At 41.2% G+C, this 16346-nt stretch overlaps 1 protein-coding gene across 2 annotated transcripts; it reads left to right on the top strand.

The window, feature by feature from the left end:
- Positions 1-1998: 1998 nt before the first annotated feature.
- On the top strand, positions 1999-16127 carry XK (X-linked Kx blood group antigen, Kell and VPS13A binding protein; the record flags this gene model as incomplete). Of its 2 annotated transcripts, none has more annotated exons than XM_081952223.1 (3): positions 1999-2770; positions 10448-10710; positions 15298-16127. In XM_081952223.1, the coding sequence occupies exons 1-3, from the start codon at positions 2451-2453 to the stop codon at positions 16125-16127; spliced, it is 1413 nt and encodes a 470-aa protein (XP_081808349.1). In that variant the 5' UTR covers positions 1999-2450. The 2 variants fall into 2 exon arrangements, with proteins under 2 accessions (XP_081808349.1, XP_081808350.1); XM_081952224.1 differs by lacking the exon at positions 15298-16127 and adding an exon at positions 10816-10951.
- Between the last annotated feature and the right edge of the window lie 219 nt (positions 16128-16346).

The following is a 16346-nucleotide window of genomic DNA, read 5'->3' as shown; positions in this document are numbered from 1 at the left end:
TACTCCAAGAAAACCTGCACTTCATGTCTGGCGTCCATCATTGGCTTCGGCACCAGGCTCAGACCCGAATCGGGGACAACAATCGCTTCAAAAATATTTTATAATGTAGTAATATTCCTAAGTATTATATCTAACAATATATTATAGACCTCAATTGTTATATATAATAACTGTATATAACAATTGGGAAGATCTTAAAATTAGCTTAATGTAAAGGAGAAGCATTAAAAATAATTATTTTTTAATTCTGTATTGTTAGAGAGCACACATATTACATTTACATTATCACTAAAATATTTATTCACTGATGTATTATAAAAAATAATGGACCAGAATTCACTTGCTTTTTTAGCACTGTGGAATCTTAAATTCTCATTATCACCTACAATCCTAAAATGTGCTAAGCTATGCTTTATTTAATCTAGTGTCATAAAAAAACACCGTTTTGTCTTATACACTGAGCCATAAAGTATAATTTACATTTGACATTTTCATATTTTGCAGAACACAAAATTCCCTGACTGAACAATGTGTCTTAGCATGGTACATGAATTCTGTTTTCAGCTCTGGATAGAATACTGTTAATATATCACTGCTACTCTCATTTGGTATTTGACTGAAATGGATTTGGAATAGGCCTAAGGTAACTGTAGATCATGGAATTATTTGTGACATTAATAAATTAGTATTTTTGTAAAGCTCCAATTGGATGGAAATATATATTACATTATTCTAAAATTAATTTCATATTTGAAAATCAGCCAAGAAAGAAACAATTTATGTTGCTGTTATTTATCCACTATTGCTAATCTCTGCCTATTTGTGTGCTATGAACATCACATAAATTACAAACTGTTCCTATATTTGATATCTACTTCTTGCCATTATTGAAATTAGGATGAATGTTCTCTGGTAGAATTGTATCTTAATGTTAAATAAAAAAATATTGCCAGTATAGTAGTTTCAACACTTTATTTCAAAATGTATTACTTTCCATTGTAAACTAGAGAAGTATATAAGAGAAGAATGGTTTTTAAAAGCTTTTTAAAATGGTAATCAAAATAGTGGTTTAGAATAACAAAATTCCTCCACCAATTGATGTTATTTATATAAAATACATATACTTGTTTTCCTTGAGGCCTGTGTGCCTGCTTTTACCAAACTCCCATGGTGTCTTCTTTAATTTTAGTCTATCTAAGCTGTACACCTTTTTTCTATCATTCTGGTGACTACTGGAAATTTTTCACACCCCTATCCCACACTGTGAAGTTATTCCACTTATTTATTTAATTATTCCATTATATTCATGTTATCCTATATACAGATTTGAAAGAGTTTTCAATTACTGAAAAGTTATATTTAGCTACTTATTTTGAAGTGTTTTTCATCTTTGCAATTTTTGCCATAGATATGATCTAGCACAGCGTTTCTCAACCTTTTCAACTTTAAGATATGTAGATTTCAACTCCTAGAATTTCCCATCCACTTTTAAAAGAGCACTTAAATCCATCTTCAAAAGTAGCCTGAAGGAAAGCTCTTGAAATGGAGCACCATTCTAAGCATGCATTTTCACCCACTCCTGATCCCTTCCATGTTACGAAGAGTACTTGTTTTCTGTAGGCATCAACTTTTCTCAGACTGATAAAGGCAACTTTTCTACTAGATCTAGGACTGGAAAATAGCACATGGACTTGGCTACCCAATTCTGCAGAGTAATATCAGAGGTATATATTCCCTGGTTTCACATGTCAAGGGGAATTGCCACTTTTTCTTAACACAATTCATATGAATGCTGAGTGGCCATCCCAATCTCAGTACAAAGTTGTAGACTTTTACCACCATGAAACTGGGGCCAATTGTCACTGGGTGAATTTTGTCCATTGAGCATCTACATCACAGCCTTTCTAAAAGCATCCTCTCCTGATATCTGGGGATACAATGGGTATCCTAATTTGTAATAGATACCTAGACATTTTGGAATATGTGGTTGGATGAGGCTTTATTAGTGACTGCTGTTTGAGAAGGAGAGTAACATTCAGGGTAAAATCAAAAGGCTTCACCATTCAAGCCACCTCTTCCTTTGCCTGTACAAATCAACATGGAGTATATCTGGACTTGATTTGAGGTAGGGGCAAACTCCAGCATGTGGCAAAATACAGGATACCTGCATCTTTGTATCCAATGTAGACAGATTTCACTGTTTCCAAATTCTGGGAATTAAGAGACGAGTCGAGCTGTAATCAGAGGGGCTCTTTTGTTCATCTCCTAGGCCAGAAAGCCGAACTCAGATGCCCGTCGCTCTCGGCGAGTGCTGCGGCCAGCTCAGTCCTGACTTCTAGTGGCCATGCATTGCAAGCGCCCGTCGCTACTCTCTTCGCCCAAGAAACTGAAGCGCCGCTGCAGAAGACGGAGATGGGCGTCAGGAGGCCTCCGCTGTGGGTCTCTCTGCCATGGCATCCACCTTCCCTTGCAGCCCTCTGAGCCGCCGATTGGCCTGCCGGTGGGCAGGCCACAAAAAAGGAACGATGAAATTCCCGGGCTCCGTACTCGTCTCGCTGTTCCTCTTCGTGGCCGAAACGGCGATCGCCTTGTACCTAAGCAGCACCTACCGCTCAGCGGGAGACCGCATTTGGCAGTCGCTGACGCTCCTCTTCGCTCTCTTGCCTTGCATCCTGGTCCAGTTCAGCCTCGTTTTCATCCACCGCGACCTCAGCCGGGACAGGCCGCTCGTATTGCTGCTTCACATTCTGCAGCTGGGACCCATTGTCAGGTGGGTGGGACGGTGGCTCCAACGGAGGAGGAATGCCAAAGCTGGGCTCTTCTCCTGAGGGCTCTTTAAGATGAATGCGGTGCCCTTGTTCCCGAATGTCAGTAACCCGTGGCAATAAGCCGTCACTCACTGCACAGAAGGGTACAACCGGTTAGGGGGTCCTGGCTGTATGATTCGGGATGAATCCATTGCTATAGGGAAGTAGGTGATCCGACTCCTACAGTAAATAAAGCGCTTGGTCTTTCATACACCTGAAAAGCCTATTCTACTTTTAGTTATCTGAGAATCTTTCAAAAATCGTTAAAATCAGCTTCATATGGTGTGTTAATAAATCTTTCCTTTGAATGAACTAAAAGTCGATATTAGTGTTTTTCGTGTTGGCAGTTTCAAGTCTCTCTGGCAATGGGATTAATAAAGAGAAAAAATGATTTAACTTTTAGCTAATCATTGTTTCTTGTATGCAATGCTTGGTCCTGAATGGTACCAGCCATGACAACACTTCGTGGAATGGCATGATTGGCTAGGGAGCTCTGGGCCTTTAACTCACAATGCAAAATATTAAAATTCAAAATTATATTCTGTGTATCAGGATATTATGATTTTTAAAAGAATCAAGAATTTAAAGCCTCTCTGGCACCAATATGGTCTGTAGTATATAAATATACTCTGCATATATAAAATATAAATATAGAAATAGAATAGAGTGGAAGGGACCTTGGGGTCTTCTAGTCCTGCCCCCTGCTCAAGCATGAGAACCTATACAATTGCAGACAAGTGACTGTCCAGTCTCTCTTAAAAGTCTCCAGTGATGGAGCCCCCATGATTTCTGAAAGCAAGCTGTTCCACTGGTTAATTGTTCTTATTGTTAGGAAGTTTCTCTTTAATTCTAAGTTGCTTCTCTCTTTAATCAGGTTCCAACCATTATTTCTTATCCTGCCCTCTGGTGCTTTGGAGAATAATTTGCCCCCCTCTTCTTTGTGGCAGCCCCTCAAATACTGAAATACTGCTATCATGTCAACCCTAATTCTTCTCTTCTTTAGACTAACCAGACCCAAAATCTGCAGCCATTCTTCATAAGCTTTAGTCTCCAAACCTTTGATCATCTTAGTTGCTTTTTTCTGAACTTTTTCCAGAGTCTCAACATCTTTTTCCTAGTATGGTTATCAAAATTGGTTGCAGTATTCCAGGTGTGGTCTTACTAGGGTTTTGTAAAGCAGCACTAATACTTTACCTGATCTTGATTCTATGCCTCTGTTTATACAACCCAGGATTGTATTATCTTTTTTGGCTGCTGCTGCACATTATTGGCTCATATTCAAATGATCATTCACTAGGACTGCAAGGTCCCTCTCACCATTACTGTTTTTGAGCCAGGTCTCTCCTCATCTGTATTATACCTTTGATTTTTTCCTACCTAAATGTAAAGCTTTGCTTTTTTCCACATTAAAATTCACTTTGTTGGATAGGGCCCATTGTTCAAGTTTGTCAAGATCTTTTTGGATCCTGAGTTTGTTTTCTGGGGTGTTGACTATTCCTGCCAATTTAGTATCATCTGCAAATTTGATGATTTTCTCTTCTATTCCCTCATCTAAGTCATTTATAAAGATTTGAAGAGTATTGGACCTAAGATGGAGCCTTTTTTTAAAAACAAAGTTTTATTGGTTTTTTAATATTTTACAAAGGGAAAAGGTAAGGGAAAGGTTACAAATTTTGGCAGTTGCGAAATGCGGTAGGTGCACCCTCCCTCCAAACTCATAGTATACATTTGCATAAAATTCAATATTAAGTAGTAACATATGGTCAGTGTAGTAAATTCAATTGGTAATTTCGATCAGTTTATATCAGGTGACTTTTCTTACTCATTTTTGTGATCTGAGCTTTCTTGGTCGCCCCATCTCCCCCCGCTGGCAGAGCTCCGGCCCCTCCCGTGTCTTGTATGTCTGTTAGGGAGTCTTCTGGTTTTTCTAGAAGTACTTTGTTTTTCTCCATAAAGGCCTGCGCCTCTATGGGTGTATTAATTCTAACTCTTGTCTCCTCCCAGAATATTAACATACCTTCAGGCATCAACCATCTAAACCACACCCCCTTCTGGTATAATTTATTCGCCAATTGCGAATAATTTTTTCTTTTTTCCCTCACTTTCTTGGGGATCTGTTTCAGAATGGTTATCTCCTTATCTTTGTATGTCAAGGCTTGCCCCCTTTGTGCACTCAGAATTTCATCTCTTGTGCTTTTCCTAAGGAATTTAATGTGTACCTCCCTGGGAACATTGTGTGTTCTAGCGTAAGCTGAGTTCACTCTATAAGCCAGGTCTATTTCCCACCCCATCTGTTGTTTCTCCTTCTGGATATACTCAGCCAAAATGCTTGTCATAATGTCCCTTATATTTTCATCATCTGTCTCCATCACATTTTGAAATCTAAGATAAAAAGACATTCTCTCAAACTCTATTTTCATTTGTTGGGTATCAAGTTCTTTGTTTCCCTTCTGCACCCCCTCTATCCCCTCCCTCATCTCAGCCGCCCCACCCTCCAAAAGATCCAGTCTCTGTGAGTTCTTATTAATTTTGTCCTGGTTCTCTTTAATTTCTTCTTTCATCTCCTTCAATTGTCTCTTTATTTCCTCTTGTCCCTGTAGAAGTTGCTGGAACATTTGATGAAACTCCAGCTCCGTAGATTTAGGTTGCATTAAGGCTGTTATTGTCAATTGTGTACTAGGACTGGAGGTTGCAGATGTCGGGGCAGAGGCAGCAAAGCCTGGCTTTCCAGGAGGTGGTTTTTTGGGTGGCATTCTTTGTAGGATAAAAAGTTCAGTCAATATAGAGAATGGTCAGTCAGAAAGGCAGGACAGCCAGGAGAGTCCAGGAGACAGAAGGTCCAGGCAGAAGAGAGTTTTTTCTAATCACCCTGGCAGAAGACCAAAAGTTTTTCACTCCAGGGAGTTCAAAAGCAATCAATCAACAAGAGATTTGTCTGAGTAGCACGGAGACAAAGACCGGAAGCCTGAAGTTTTGAAGGTGGAGTCAAGTTTCACATTTCATGAAGACAACGGAAGTGTGCCATCTTGCCCTGCCAGCTTCAGGTTTAGAGGCAACAAATAAAGTTTTCAAAGTTCAAAATTCCCAAAGTTTCCAGATCATCATTATATTATAAGTTTGAGTCCAAAAGTCCACTTAGTAGGGGCGTGACATCATTGGTTGGCTCTCCCCCTCCTCCTTCCCTTGGGGCTAAGAGCACAATTGTTTCCAGCTGCCTGTCCAAGGGGGGGGGAATCCCCCTCCCTCCAGCCGCGCCTCTCCAAGCCAAGCCAAAAAGTAAAGTTTACACAGCTGACAAGTTTTCAAGTTTGTAATGGGAATGGGGGAAGTTTACGCCTCACCGCACCGCCGCTGCATCCTTCAGCTTTCTTATCTCTGATCAGCCTCACAGCGAAGACGCCGGAGCGTCTCCCCTTTGTGCTCCTTGGTGCCTGGAGCAAAGCGAGGGCCCCCCGCCGGCCGCCGCCGATCCAGGGGTCCCCCCGCCGCGCCGCTCCTCTGGCAGAATGCCTCTGCGGGGCGTCCTGTGCCCCCCAAGGAGTGGGGAGCCCACCGGAGATGCGCGGTGCAAGCAGGACCTGCCCGTCGCCGTCAGCCGCCGGAACCGGAAGTCCAAGATGGAGCCTTGTGGTATCCCACTGCTTACTTCTTTCCATGTAGATGTAGTACCATCAAGGACTACTTGTTGAGTACAATTTGCCAGCCGGCTACAAATCCATCTGGTGGTGATGTTGTCTATTCCACATTTTTCTAGCTTACCAAGAAGTAGATTTGTCAAATGCCTTACTGAAATCTAAGTATACTATGTTCACAGCATTTTGTTGGTCTACTAATTTGGTGACTTTATCAAAAAATGAAATAGGATTGGTTTAGCATGATCTGTTTTTAACAAATCCATGCTGGCTACTAGTTATAACTTTATTTGCTTCGTTGTTCACAGATCTGGTTTTTTATTACTTTTTCCAGGATCTTCCCAGGTATTGATGTTAGAATGATTGGTCTGTAGTTTTCCTGGTACTGTTTCCCCCCCTTTTCTTGAAGATAGGAATCACATCATCCCTTTTCCAATCCTCAGATACTTCCTGTGCCCCCAGGATTTTTGAAAGATTTGGTACAGTGGTTCTGAGATAACATCTGCCAGCTCCTTCAGAATTCTGGAATGTATAAACTGTCAGGTCCTGGTGATTTATATACATCGTCAAATAGTTGTTATCTTACCATTTTCTTGCTTATTTTAGTTTTTATTTCTAGTTTGTCTTTTACAGTAGCTTTTTAGTTCATTGGGCTACAATTTCTTTTTGCGTGAAGATTGATGCAAATAATGAGTTAACCAGCTCTGCTTTCTCCCTGCTGCCTGTTACTTCCTTGCCATCTTCTCTCTTTAGTGAACCTACTGTTTCCTTGAATTTTTTCTTGTTATTAATATGTTGGAAGAAACTTTTTTTTATAATAAGTTTTTTATTTTTCCATTTTCATAGCATATAATCACATGTATACTATTACATAGCCAACATCATATTGTATTATTAAATGTTTACATCAATTCATCTTACCATCAACTCCCAAAAACAATTATTGGCTCTTCTGCTCTCCATACAACATATTTGTACCTCATCCATCACTTTCTTCTCCCTCTCTCCTCCCCCTCCCTACCTCCTTTCTTCCCTCTGTCATCCTTCTCTTCTCTACTTCCCTTCCTCTCTCCTTCTCCTCGCTCCCCTTTCCACTCCTCCTTTCTCTCCTCCTCTTCCCCCCTGCCTTCTCACCTATCACTCTCTTCTTCTCTTACCTCTCTCCTCTACTTCACATTCTTCATCTCATTTACTTGGTGCATTTCAGCTTCTGAGCAAGCTCCATTTTACGTTGATGGTATTTATAATTCCTTTTCAGTATACATATTTAATTTGACATATATCTTCCTCCTTTTTAAAAAAAAGTGAACAAAAAGAACTTTTTTGGGGACACATCCCCCTTTGCCATTTTCCTTATACCACTGCCAAGTCCAATGGAGTTTTTTGTCTGCTTTTTATTTCCCACCATTTCCACCCTTCGTTATCTTTCTCCCATTCTTCTTTCTCTTCTTCTTTAAATCCCTGATTCTCTGGGTTCAGAATTCTATTTAGGCTTAATTTTAATGTTTTTAATGGTTTATGCATATTTTTTATGATTTCACGTAGTTCTTCAAATTCTCAGCTTTCCATAATGTCCAGTTCCAAAGTTACAGTTAGTTATACAGCTCTTCTTTCAGAATTCTGGTCCACCTTAAATTTAGCTACTTTAGCTGCTATGGGGAAGAGTGACGGGAGCCATCTTGGTCTTTTGTTCTTCCTTAAATGTCCAGTTCCAAAATTGCAGTTAGTTATGCAGATCTTATTTCGAGGTTCTGGTCCACCTTAAATTTAGCTATTTCAATTTATGTAAAAAACAGAAGAGAAGCTGAAGCCATCTTGATCACTTTGCCTCCTGCTTTTCCAAATTCTGATTTATGGCAATTGGTTAATTAAAACTTTCAGCACAATCAAGATTAGGTTATCAGTTATCAGTGAGAAGGTAGTGCTTTTTTCTTGATTTTTCTCCCTAATTGGAATTGCTTAAGATATATTAGTTGTAAGAAGTTCAGACGAAATCCCTTGGAATGTTTGGTTTCTATTTCAAATTCAAAACCAAATTTAGGATTTATATTTGAGTGGGTTTGTCACTTCTCTGCTTTCTCCCTTTCTGTCTGAATTATTTCAAACAAATAGCTTTTGGGGGGAGGGGGCTGGTGTTTCAACCCTCCATTTTCCCTTTCTTTCTTTCCTCTTGCCAAAATCCAGATCTGTCTATTAATATTATTTGTACTCTCACGATTCTTTGTCTTTTCTTTTGATTTATGACTTTGGGTTAAATGAATCTTCTTACCGGTCTTTCCTCCCTTCTCCTGTACACTTCTGTTCAGTGCTTTGACTGGAATTCAAAGGGCAAATCTTTGACCTGCAAGAGACCTGTTACCTCCCTCTGGGTCTGATGAGATGCTGCCCCTTTTTCGCTCCCCCTCCAGATCCAAAAAGGATCTTGGAACAGGTTTGTCAGACAGGGTTCATGTGAAGCTCTTAAGAGCTCACCCCCACACACACACGTCTGTCCAGCTGGAGAGCTTCCGGTCGAATCTCAAGAAACTTTTTAAAAATTATCTTTGACTTTTGTAGCAAGCCTTAGTTCATTTTGAGCCTTTGTTGTCCTGACTTTGTCTTTGCATGTTCTGGTTATCTGCTGGTAATCAGCCTTAGTTATGTGTCCCTCTTTCTGTTTTCTATGCTTGTTCTTTCTGTCTTTAAGTTTGTGAGAGATATCTTTCTGCAGCCATGATAGTTTCTTCTTGAATTTCTTGTTTTTGAGTGGTATTGTGCTGGACTGGGCTTTTATGATAGTATTTTTTAGTTTCCCCATTCTTCTTGAATTGTTTTTCCCTTTAGGATTTTCATCCATGGAATCTTTCATAGGATCTCTCTGAATTTGTTAAAATCTGCTCTTTTAAAGTTTAAGGCACTGGTTGGATTATTTTCTATTGCTTGTGTTTGTATTATATTAGTTTAAAATATAGTAGTTGCGTGGTTTTGTCCAAGTCTTGATTAATACACATCACCTTTCTTGTGGAAACTAGTTGATTTACTTCTGGGTTCAATAAAAGTTGATTTACTTGTTGGTTGTTGATTTACTTCTGGGTCCAATTCAAGGTACTGGTTATCACATTTAAAGCCCTACATAGCTTGGGGCCAGCTTATTTGAAAGACCATGTTTCCCAATTATATCTATCCAGACCACCAAATCAGTGACCTTCCATTGGCAGAGTATGATACAGGTCCCTTAAATCAAGAAGGTTCACTTAGGCCTTTTCTATGATGGCTCCCTATCTGTGGAACATCATCCCAACAGTGATAACACTAGCACCCATCTTCATATTCTTTCAAAGGGCCTAAAATCATAGTTGTGCCAGTGAGTCTGATGATCCAGGCTAATGTGGAGCCCATTGGGTGGTGGGCTGTTTGAATGTTGGCACCAGGGGCGAGGGGGTTATTGGGTTTTATTGGGGGGGGGGTTATTCCTTTAACCTGCCTAGCATCACCATCAGTGAGTTGGATGGCAATATTCAATTATTTAGTAAATAAATCATACATAGTACATTGAGATACATGTAGTATGGGTTTAAGGTTTTTTGCTGTCTTTGAGTCAGTGTTGACCCTGCCTCAACCAGTCTCACCTGATCATTGGAGCTACTGATTTCCCCAAATCGGTCCGAACCAGCTGAATCCCACCTCTGGCATTGGGCTATGTAAATTCAATAATGCTAAATGGATCATATTAGCATGTAACCAAATAGTAACATATCAAGAGAAGGAAGCTTTTCTCTAAATAATCTGTTTCCATGGGGGTGTTTGGAATATTCTGGATATTCATATAAAATACTTTGTGCTATTACTTGCTTTGTTATATGATTCATAATTTTAATAATCCTAAATGTGAGTTAGCTGATTTGTGTGTATACAGATTATCTTAGGTAGTGACAGTGGGGTATAAATGTACATGCAATCCATTAGACTTTTAAAATATGTGGATAGAAATAGATAGCTGTGATGGTTTCTCTGGTTTGTTCCTTCCAGGTGCGTGGAAGTTTTTTATATTTACTTTCATGCAGGTAGAGTGGAAGAGCCTTATGTCAGTATTACTAAGAAAAGACAGATGCCAAAAGATGGACATTCAGAAGAAGTTGAGAAAGAAGTAGGCCAGGCAGAGGGGAAGCTGTTTACACACAGATCTGCATTTAGCCGAGCATCAGTGATTCAAGCTTTCCTAGGATCGGCACCTCAGCTAACACTTCAGCTTTACATCTGTGTCCTGCAACAAGAGATCACAGCAGCTAGAAGTATGTACAACTGTGTTTTTTTCCTCTATTTATATTTCAGTAAATGCTTTGAGAAGGGAAATTATAGGCAAATAATGTCTAAACCTTCTATTTTTCTCTTTTTAGAAAAATTCAGAAAAATGGTTAAAAGCGGTTATTGTGGTGGCATGACTAACTTGACATATGTTGTCAGCAACATTTTCAGGCAGTTGGTGTCATAATATTTACCGATGTTGTAGGTGCCAATGCTTTTAAAATAAATATTACATACTAAAATAAAGTGCGGCGGCAATTTATCGGAAGCTTTTTCACTGAAAACGTCCTTAAGGTCCTAGTATTCTTTAGGGATTTTCTCTTTCCCCTCAATTTTCTCCTGCATTGCAGCCACTAGGTTAGGTTCAGCATTGGCTATGTGGGAGACCCTCCCCTTGCCCTCCAGGGTTTTAGCGGAACGGATGTGCAACCACCCTTTCCTCCAGTTCACGTATGGGTTCCATTTCCATAGCCAGGGTAATCCTAGTATGAGGGGCCAACCTATCCCAGGTGCAACGATGAAACTTAAGATTTCTTGGTGATCCCCCATCCACATATCCACATATCTAGTAGTTCAGTCACAAAAGGGACAGGAGCCCCCCCAGCTACTGACCCATCCAACTGGCAAAAGGCAATGGGCACTTTCAAAGTTCTCAGTCTTAAGCCCATTTTCTCCACCACTTCTGGGCTAATTATACAACGTGTGCATCCTGAGTCTAAAAGGGCCAGCTTGGGCTCCAGTAGAGAGCACTTTAAGTTCTACTGGAATGGTCATGGGGCCTGATCGGGGACTTACCAGATGGTCGTCATCGGAGTCGGTTTCACTTTCCCCCAAGAGAAAGGAGGGTTCTTCTTCCCCTTGGATGGGAGGGAAATCTTCAACAGGATCCACCCCTTTCATGGCAGTGTCCTTTTGTTTCCCAGGTTGTTTGTCTGGCTTCCTCTCTCCAGGGGCAGGGGGCTTTGGACCAATTTTTGAGTGACAGTTCACTGCTCGGTGCCCCTCCTTCCTGCAGCGGAAACAAGCAGTAGACCGGGGCTTGCTTGCAGATCAACTTTTTCCTCCCTTCGGAGCTCCTCGGGGGGGGGGGATTTTTACCATTTCACTTCCCAGTATTTATCCCTGGCTAGGTTGATCTCCACTTCTGCTGCCAATTTGTACCAGCGTTGCAGGTTGCAGCCCCCCCCCCCCGCATTAACACAGTTCTGGTATATATCTTGGTTCAGGCCATCCATAAAACTGTCCATCAAAGCCGCCTCCGGCCATCTCCACATATACACCGACAGTTCACGAAATTCTTGGATGTATTCAACCACTGGATTTTTCCCCTGAGTAAGGGTTTTCATCTTGGTTCTGGCCTTTCGCTCAGTGAGTGGGTCATCAAAACGTTTTCTCAGGGCAACCATAAACCTATTATAGTTCCTCAGCAGGGGGGAGTCATTGTTATGCAGAGCAACCATCCAGGCTGCTGCTTTGTTCTCTAACGCCATGGTAACAGCTCTTACCTTGGCTTCCTCATTGGGGAGATCCTCTCCAAACTGTTGCATAAAATTCCAAACCTGCACCAGTAAAAATCCTAGCTCCTTTGGGTCACCTCCAAATTTCACGCCAAGAGGAGGAACTTTTGCCATCCGGGGTCTGCAGGGGGCCCTCCCTGCCTTGGAAGGGCTCTTGCAGCTGCTGCTACTGCTGCTGGGGCTCTCCCATCTTGATCAGCTCTGCAGTCTGCCCCCAGCCCCCCCCCCTGTGTGAAACAGGTCCTCTCCAGGTCTTTCTTCTTGATCAGGGAAATCAACTTCTCTTCCAGACCTGCTCTTGCAAAAATGACGTTTCTCCCAAGCCTCCTGGAAGAGTTTCATAGCGTGGGACATAATGAGATTCTCTTCTTCGGCTTCCTGCCAGGCAGCTGCCAGTCGCCAACATCAGTTGTTGTAATTCCAGCTGGAATTTCCTCAAGATCCTACTTCTGTCCCACTCCCAATGACCACCTGGGGTGGATGGATGTTTCCTTCAAATTCAGTTCTGCCATCCACTCCGTCCCCAAGGGACATGAGGATCTGAAAAAACCATGTCATCCTCCTGGTTGCTGCCCGGGTTGGACATTTCTTTGAAGGTTTTGTTTTTATTATACTCTCCTCAGAAGGTGTTAGCTCCGGGATGAGTGTGAACTGAGACCTTGCTTATTATCAGGCGTGCCTCCTTCAGCAACAAAGAAAGAAACCACTTAACTCCATTTGTAGAATTAAGAGTACTTTTACTGGTTATGAAAAGATAGCAGCAAAGTAAAGCAAGGTCTGAGGCAGAAACGCACAAAATCATACATATCAAACATTTGCCCAACCCCCTCCCCCCAACAACCCCCATCCCATTGCCCAATCTGCAAATCCCTTAGATGTCATGTGGGTGCATTTCCAAGAAGCATCATCAGGTTGGTATGCGCCATCAGCATGCGCAGAAGATGGTGAGAACAAAACTCCCTTTTTAACTATCACTCCTGTACCAATTATTCCCATCCCAAATACCATGCCCCCCTCCCTGTTTCTATGGCAGCCGAAAGCAAGTAGCAAAGCAGAGGCTGACAAAATGGCTGCAATCTCATATATTAGATTAGGCTACAATTTTAAATTCTTTTCAAAGTAATTTTTTTTAAACCTGAGATTACCAACTGAGCGCATTGTACCAATCAAAGGTACCTCCATCAAAAAGATTTGCAAGTAGTATGACCCATAGGGGCTACATTGTCTATATTTGCATCAAGTGATCATTTACTTGAACATGGTTTACTGGGGGGAAAAACATTTGGTTAGATTTATTTCACACAAGAAACAATAAACTGTTCTTTATAATCATAATGTCTGTATTCCCAGAACTCACTAAACTGAAGCCAAATAAATCACATTATTTAGAGTTATCCTGTGGTGGGTGATCTTATAACATAGTGATATACTGTATCTGAACAGTATCTATATAAATATAACAGAAGAAGTAGAAGAAAGTGGACAGCCATTTGTCTAAAATGGTATGACAAAAGAGGTCCCCTGCTCGAGGAGGGGGGTGGACTAGAAGACCCCCAAGGTCCCTTCCAACTTTGTTATTCTATGTTCTGTTTTATAACAGCTCCAAAAAAAAAGGCTGTACGTAAAGGACCCATGAATAATCCTCCTACCAGCCAGCTGTTATATGGCTATTTTCAAACACTATGCAAGCCTCTTGGAAAGGAGTACAAAATCCATCTTCAAAAAGAGCCTAAGTAACAGTTGATGGGCAGTGGGAATAGGCAGCCACTTTACCCTGCAGACATGCTCAATCCAGTGGTGGGTTCCTGCTGGATCGCACCGGATCGCGCGCTCCCTTTCGGCGCTAAACCTGGAGGTACGGTCTTGCCCCGCCCCTGGCGACACGACGACGCTTGCCTGCGCTCCACCAGCTCGGCTGGGAACGGAGACGTTTCCTCAGCGGAGCGGAGCGCCTGAAAGGGACGCAGGCTCAGCCTGCCAGGCTGCCACCATTCCACTGAAGACATTGCTGAGCAGAGAAACGTCTCCGTTCCCAGCCGAGCTGGTGGAGCGCAGGCAAGCGTCGTCGCGTCGCCAGGGGCGGGGCAACACCGTACTTCCGGGTTTAGCGCCGAAAGTGAGCGTGCAATCCGGTGCGATCCGGCAGGAGCCCACCACTGGCTCAATCCCACTGCTGGCAGATAATAATCATGGTTGTATTAAGGAGCCCAAAGAACAGCTGACTGATGGGAGAAAGATTCACAATTAAGTGACAGAACAGCTTTGCACACTTTGAGATCTGAAGCTCAAATGCATGGGCGCTTGTAAAGAGGTTTGGAGGATTGCTGAGGTGTGAGTATGATGTTTTTCTCAAGCCATAAAGAGCTAAAATGTGAAGTGCTTGATCGATCTTTTCAACCTCCCTTTGTGTACATTATAACTGGGTTTACATATTATGGTATGTCATAAAGCAGTGTGTTTTGTTTTGGCTTAGCATAATAGTACAGGTTGTTCTTATTTAACAACCATAATTAGGACCAGCAACTCAGTTGTTAAGCAAAGTGGTTGCTAAATGGAACTGTCACTGTCTTTATGATCTTACCCAGTTTTTCTTTATTTTAAAGATCTGGGAACTGTACCAGTGAGGATTGGTCACAAAGATCCTTTTTTCATCACTGTTGTAACTCAGGGAACACTGTATAGCTGATAGTTGCAGCCTAAAAGCAACAGTGTACTATATTCTTTCTGTTCAGTTAATAAATATGTTGATAATTAAGAAAGTTGTGCTTATGTATAGTGCATTAGTGAGTCATTCAGTGAAATAGTGTATGGTTGCTAGTATTAAGGTAAGTTTTTGTGCTTATTTTTATAGCTTTTCTGGAAAAATATTTCCCAGCACTAGGAATAAGTATAAGAGGACTGGGAAAGTGCTTTGCATAAGAAAGAAACCATACAGAGCACTAAAAATATTTTAGTGTTCTGAATGGTTTTTAATTTCCAAATATAGTCTCATTCCTGTTGTTCGGACAGTTTTGTTTTTTTAAAAAACCTATTGTTTGTCATATTTACTTTTCCAAGGTATCTTCATGATCCTTTCCCTCCTGTCAATTGTGTATGGAGCACTGCGATGCAATATTCTGGCCATTAAGATCAAGTATGACGATTATGACATCAGTGTGAAACCTGCTGCCTACCTTTGCATTTTCCTCTGGAGAAGCTTTGAGATTGCAACAAGGGTGATAGTCCTTGTACTCTTCAGTTCAGTTCTTCAGATCTGGATCCTGCCTGTGGTGCTGGTGAATTTTTGTGGTTTTTTCTTTTATCCTTGGATTCAGTTCTGGCAAAGCAAGTGTACTCTGCCAGAAAACATAGAAAAGGCCTTGAGAAAAGTAGGCACCACCATTGTCTTATGTCTTCTCACTTTCCTGTATGCCGGTATCAATATGTTTTGCTGGTCAGCGGTGCAGCTGAAGCTTAATGATTCTGATTTAATTGACAAATCCCCAAACTGGGGTAAGCTGGCTTTGTACTATTTGCTGAGGTTCTTTGAGAATGCTTTTCTCTTAATAATGTGGTACACGTACAAGACAGATGTCTACACATATGTATGTGCTCCAGTGCTGTTCTTGCAACTACTGATTGGCTATTGCATAGCTGTCCTTTTTATGCTTGTGTTCTATCAGTTCTGTCATCCATGCAAGAAGCTTTTTTCTTCCAATATTTATGAAGGGTTGGTAATTTGCTTCAGGTTTTTTTGTTATGTCTGCAAACCTCTGACACCTGGAAACTCTGTAGAAAAGGAGAATTTAAAACCTCCAGAGAATACTGAAAATTATGCCCTACCTAGTTATAAGGCAAATGAATCCCAAAATGGAAGCACTCAGCAGAGTGTGTCTTCTAATGCATAGAGTGGGTATCTGAGTCTCAGAAGACCCTGCAAAAATAGCACTTCAGGCCTTCTTTTGGTCATAAAACAGGTATATAATAAATGGGATGTGTCAACATTATACCTTAGGCAATGTTTGTAAGTTTATCGTACGCAATGAGTTTGTACAAAAGTATTTTCCTTAAAAGCTCTTGTGCTTATTAAGATAGAAATCATGTTTTCCTAGCAAGTTGTTGCAACT

The sequence above is a fragment of the Natrix helvetica genome, assembly GCF_964273705.1.
Source record: "Natrix helvetica genome assembly, chromosome: 4".
In the NCBI taxonomy this organism is placed as follows: domain Eukaryota; kingdom Metazoa; phylum Chordata; class Lepidosauria; order Squamata; family Natricidae; genus Natrix; species Natrix helvetica.
This window is presented reverse-complemented; position numbering and strand designations above follow the sequence as displayed.